Here is a 6016-nt window from a genome sequence, read left to right as displayed (position 1 = left end):
GAACATTGAGGTGACGCAATGACGGTTGATGGAAACTTTAATACAGCAAAATGTGTCAAACAACGAAGAGACAGAAAACATTAGTGAGGCAGCTTTACCACAGCTAACCAATTAGTGCAGAGCCCAGCCTCAGGGGGCGGAGCTTACAAGCCTGCTGGGTCATGCGTTCTGAGGGATCACATGACTTATCTGAGACAACCATCAGCAGACCGTAAAAATATGACTACGAGTGAAAACCGTGGCTTCACTCAGGAATGTGTATAGATTGTTTATCAGTCATAACCTACAGTGGCATTTTATCAAAGAAAACATGGAGGTCAATGTTCCAAAACATCATCAAAGACAATAGTTCAAAATGTGTTGTAACCTCTAACAACAATGTCATGATTCTGGTCCTGTTTGTTTCTTAGCAGCAGAATCCTTTAAAGGTGTGACTGAAGCTTGATTAGTTTTGTGGCTGAGGCGCTGGACTCGCTCTGACAGGCCAGACTCAGGCAGCGCTCTTCAGTAATTGGGTTCAGACTGGGTTCATAATGTTAGGACCCAGAGGCCACGCCCACCACCTGCAGCTCAGACCGCCTCTGGACACGTTTGGTTCTATGAACGAGGGATTGAGATGAAATGAAAGCAGCAGTTTGGGTTTGAGTTTGGGGAATAATAGAGCCGTTCATCGTCTCACTCAGGCCTTTATGTATGTGCACCCCTGCTGTCATGGGAAGTTTAGTTTGTTGTGTTGTTATATGAAATTCCCAAATTCTATACTGCATCAAAGGGTCAAAGGTCATGTTCAAGTCCAGTCCAGTTTAGAATTCCCAACATAGCATGTGTAAGGTATGCAACGGCAACAAAAGCACCCGCATCTACCTGCATGAGCAGCAGGAGTTGGGGGGGGGGGGGCCTCCGCCCTGTCAGGACCCTTCGTCTTTTTAAACTAAGAGCAGGGGAAATCTGTCACTAAGCTGAAAAGCCTTCAGTCTCAGTGAGCGCTCCAGGTGAGGAAGCTCGTGGAAGAATGTTAGCAATGTTTCAGCACGTAGCATTCTTCACAGAGGAGAGGACCAAAGCTTTCAGAAGGACACACAAAGCTGTCACGGAGGACATATTTTCAGTTGTGGCCTCTGCCGTGAACTCGCCGCTTGTCACAGCTTTCATCAGCAGAGTCACGCTCCGACGCAGTGAGCATCAGGGCTGCAGGCAGGATGGACCGGCTCACCTATCTGCCACGCTCATCTGAGGCGCCTGGAGGAGGGCAGGGCCAAACAGCCGCCAGCACACACACTCAAATGTTTCTACTGATGTTTTCTTCATCTAGTATTTGCTAGTATTTCAAAACATTCTATATCGTAGATTGTTAATGAAATTGTTTTGAAATCTTTTAAATAGTTTCTGTAATTTCTTTCCTGATTTTATTCCTGATTTATTCTTTGCTTGAAGTTTTCAAGGCATTTTCCCTACATTTTTTGTGTTAAGTGTTACATTTTCTTCACACATGTATACAAACACTGCTGTACACATTGAGTTAAAAATTCTAAGTAAATATTTAAAACTTAAATATTATCTCAGCTCCTCTGTTTGAACTTTGCGTTCAGGAGGAGAAGAGGGGAGGAATCCATCTTACAAGTGTCAAAGCTACAATACAAACACAGCGTTCAAGAAACAGGCAAACCAGAAAAACAGTCAAGGAGGAAAAAGGTCAATGAGAGTTTAAGTGACAATGCTGAGAAAAACAGTCAAATGTTCATTACTGTACAGATCTGTGTTCAACATTCATGCTGTGTGCAGTGTGAACACCAGAGGGCGACCTTTCTGCTACTGCAAGACAAGAAGTAAAGATGCTGATACAAGAGAGAGAGAGAGAGAGAGAGAGAGAGAGAGAGAGAGAGAGAGAGAGAGAGAGAGAGAGAGAGAGAGAGAGAGAGAGAGAGAGAGAGAGAGAGAGAGAGAGAGAGAGAGAGAGAGAGAGACAGACAGACAGACAGACAGACTGATGGAGGAAGAGAGCGGGTGAGAGACAAACAGATGGACAGGAAGGCAGACAGATGGAGTGGGATGACAGACAGACAGATAGATAGATAGATAGATAGATAGATAGATAGATAGATAGATAGATAGATAGATAGATAGATAGATAGATAGTAGGGGTGGTTGTGGATGTTTGGTTGAATACTAATTGGACGTAGGAGAAAGAGTCCCTTTGACTGCAGGAGCACAATGGAGAAGCAACACAAGTGAAACAGAAGAACGGCCTTATTTCCTGTGTTGCCTGTTTCCAGTGTGCGTGCGTGGCTCAGTGTGTGTTTGAGCCACGCCGCCTGTTGTCTCTGAGTGGACGGAGGGGACAGAGGCTCTCACAATGAGGCGCTTGTGCCCGGGGCCACAGGGACACACACACACACACAGCTGGTGAGCTGCTGGGGAACACTACCAGTCACACTGACTACGACTGCTAGAAGGATCAAATATTATATTACAACTTCATTCTCCAAACGTTTTGACAGTTTTCCCGAAAAATTCAAATTTTATCCGGTTAAAGGCATAAAAACAATCACACTTGGAGGTCAAAGGTCATGTGTGAACATATCAGTGCTCAGGTGACTTGTGAGTGGAGAAACTACTGACTTCTATGATATGTTGTGAGATGATTGCTATGGTAACAGCCTGTAGAACAGGTGTAGATCGTTCTTGTTATGAATTTAGTTTACTTTCCCTTTACACTCAAATACAGACAGAAGTATTGCAGACAATATGATCTTTGATGTCGCTCTTTCAGTTACTCCTTCCATCCTCATAAAGCAAACTGTAGCAGGCCGAGGAAGATGGAAACAAAGAGAGGAGGACAGACGGTCATCAGGTCACAAGCATCTGGAGAGGAGAGGGGAACAATGCTGTTTACATCCTGCAGACCGGAGACTGGACCATATGACCACAGAGAGGGAGAGAGGGAGAGAGAGAGGAAGAGAGGGAGAGAGGGAGAGAGGGAGAGAGGGAGAGAGGGAGAGAGAGAGGGAGGGAGAATGTGGGTGAGGGATGAAGGGACTGGCAGATCAACAAGCAGTTAGATGTTTTTGCTACAACCTTCTACCTCCTGGCCGCTCATGTGGAGGAGTTCTCTTCTGGTTCTGCGTTGTCATGAGGGAAAGAAGAGGAGGATGATCGAGCATCTGTTTTAGGAAATCTGCCCTTCTTCTTCTTCTTCTTCTTCTTCTTCAGCAGCCACACAGGTTTGACCCGTTTGTTTTCTTCCTTTACGTCTGTGTGTCTCAGGCTGGCATCATATCCTAGAGTTTAACGTGAAGCTAAATGTGGATCTTCCATGAATCCACTTCTGTTTTCTTGGGACCTGCAGGATCTGGAAGCGTGAATTCCTCCGCAATGAACTGTGCTGCTATTCTTCTGTTAACAGCGAGCTGCCTCGTCTGGTCCTCTCCTTTACATACCCCCAACAAAGCAGGTAGACAGCACATACATGCACACAATACAACACAATACTACCAGTAATTGTCTGTTCTACAATAAGCACAAAAGAAATCCTGCTTGGATGTATACATGGACAGATTAGTGAATATTACTCTGTCCCAGCAACGGTGTTTTCATCCAATAGTAGAGCTTCTAAGCTCTGGATTGACATCTTGTTTTCTCCAATGGGATGTTGGTTTCCGGAAATATGACATCAGCCACCTCGGCTGACCAATCCCGAATCTAAAGGGCAGGCGGTCAGAGCCATCTTGAGTTTGTGTTAAGCAGGGCACAGAGCACAGGGTGGTTCCAAAAAAGAACTTGTTACATAAGGTTTTGAGCTATTTTCAGTATATATAGGACTTCTAAAACTAATCTTAGCCTCCCAGAATCGTGTCTGTGAAGGTTCTCAGTCATACAGGTCATGGTATCCAAGGAAAGTGAATCTTAGGCAACTGGACTTCAGATCAGAACTTAAGAAGCCTTTCAGATGAGAGGTGAAACGTCTTCAAGCCTTTAACAGCGAGTCCTGTTGCCTGAGATTCCCTTACCTTGGTCCTCAACAGTATACACCACCAACTCAGGCAGGAGCATCATCATCAGCACACATGCATTGTTTCTAGGGAGTTACATGACTCCTGTGGAAAGTTAAAGATATAAAAGTACCAGAATGTTTGTTTGTTTGTTTATGGAAAAATGTCTTCATCAAGAGTTATAAACATAAAATAAAGAAGCACACCAGAGTATGAAGGTAAACTCTTTCTGCTGGACACCGTTTCCCTCACAGCGCCTAAGGAGCTCAAGTATCTCCTGGATCCTCCCGTGTATGCGGAGGTCGCCGGTCGTAGAGGTGAAAACGCCACTTTGCCGTGTATCCTGAGAACCAAACCCAACCACTACAAAGTCAAATGGACAAAGCTGGAACCGGAGCGCGTGGGGACGGAGAACATTGTCATGATATCAAACGAACGCTCCTTCAAACAGTACGGCCACCTCGGCCCGCGGGCTTCTCTGCGGCGAGCTCACGGCATGGACGCCTCCTTACAGCTCAGCCAACTGCAGCTGGACGACGGTGGCAGGTTTCGCTGCGAGCTGGTCAACGGCATCGAGGACGAGAGTGTGGTGGTCACTCTGAGCATTGACGGTAAGAAAGAAAGCTGAAGGGTGTGTGTCCTAAAGCAATCCTTCCTAACTGGATGTGAGGAGTGGATGTGAGCCGGGGGGGCAGGGGGCATTTTCACATCCACGCGGTTTTGTTCCAGTTCAGGTGGGTTTGTTTGGTTTGGGTCTAAAGAAATTGTGGAGCGGCTTGTTTGTGATCTGAACATGATCTGCACCAAACCAATCACAGGGGAATCTATTGATGAACTGATTGATGGAGACCAAGAGAGGGTTGTGTTTGAATGGGTATTTGTTTACATTGTGGCTATGGCAGATCATAAACATTAGCACTCATAATGTAATGTATGTTTGTAGGTGTGGTGTTCCCTTATCAGAGTCTAACTGGACGCTACAAGTTCACTTTCCACGAGGCGAAGGAGGCTTGTGCTGAACAGGATGGCATATTAGCCTCATACAGTCAGCTGTACAGAGGTACCTACATGTGTATCATATGTGTATAGATTAAGGTCATGCAGTAGACCACCTCTCTCAGATGAACCTCTGTGTTCCTGCAGCCTGGACTGAGGGTCTGGACTGGTGCAACGCTGGGTGGCTCAGTGATGGAACCGTCCATTACCCCATCCTTTATCCGCGGGCGACCTGCGGAGGAGAGCTGCTCCCCGGCATCCGCAGTTACGGACCAAAAGACAAGAATCACGACCGGTTCGACGCTTTCTGCTTCACCTCTTTGACATCTGGTAAGACGTGCAGGCTGAACAGGCTGACCAGGCTGACCTTTACTGCTGAGAACAATGAAATCTGTTGTTGGCTTGAGGCTCATCAGTGGGAAACGGTCGCTGTAAACATCCAGAGCTGTAAGAAACAAGAGGCAAACAAGCTGCAGAAGGAATAAATAAAGGCCAATCTAAGTCAAGTATCGATGTGTTCAGGCTGCAGGAGATTAAGTGATAGAACCAGCAAGCTCTGGGGTGAAGTCTCGGCTGGGTCTCTTTGTGTTTCCATGTATATTTTCTCTTTACAGGTTCTGTGTTCTACATCAGCGGAGCGTTCACCTTCAGCCAAGCAGGACACGCGTGTGGGCGAGCGGTGGCAGAGTTAGCCGTGGTCGGCCAGCTTTACTCTGCCTGGCATTTCCAGAGGTACGACCAGTGCGATGGCGGCTGGCTCAAAGACGGCAGCGTTCGCTTCCCCATCAGCGCCCCCAGGGAGCGCTGTGGAGGCATCCCCGAGCCAGGAGTGCGCTCCTTTGGATTCCCTAACAAGAGCCACGGTCTATATGGAGCTTACTGCTATAGGTAGTCTTCAAAACAATAAACTGTGTGAGCACATGGTCGAGTGTCTGCCTGGACAAACTGTAGTGGCCTCCTTTCAGAGAGGAACTCGCCGCTGCCTCATGGTAATGAACCCACCCAGGGGCGCCACCTGCTGTAGAGGAGTG

The 6016-nt window shown here is 46.9% G+C and overlaps 1 protein-coding gene across 1 annotated transcript; it reads left to right on the top strand.

The window, feature by feature from the left end:
* The first annotated feature begins 3372 nt into the window (after positions 1 to 3372).
* hapln2 (hyaluronan and proteoglycan link protein 2) lies at positions 3373 to 5877 on the top strand. The gene is made up of 5 exons (XM_076138313.1): positions 3373 to 3451; positions 4244 to 4600; positions 4933 to 5049; positions 5133 to 5315; positions 5600 to 5877. Exons 1-5 carry the CDS (start codon positions 3373 to 3375, stop codon positions 5875 to 5877), a joined length of 1014 nt encoding a protein of 337 aa, XP_075994428.1.
* The last annotated feature ends 139 nt before the right edge of the window (positions 5878 to 6016 follow it).

This window comes from Genypterus blacodes, unplaced genomic scaffold (genome assembly GCF_046128005.1).
Source record: "Genypterus blacodes isolate CSIRO-AG114 ecotype Tasmania unplaced genomic scaffold, CSIRO-AGI_Gbla_v1 ptg000358l_1, whole genome shotgun sequence".
Lineage (NCBI taxonomy): Eukaryota > Metazoa > Chordata > Actinopteri > Ophidiiformes > Ophidiidae > Genypterus > Genypterus blacodes.
The sequence above is the reverse complement of the archived record's forward strand: the minus strand, read 5'-3'. Positions and strand labels throughout refer to the sequence as shown.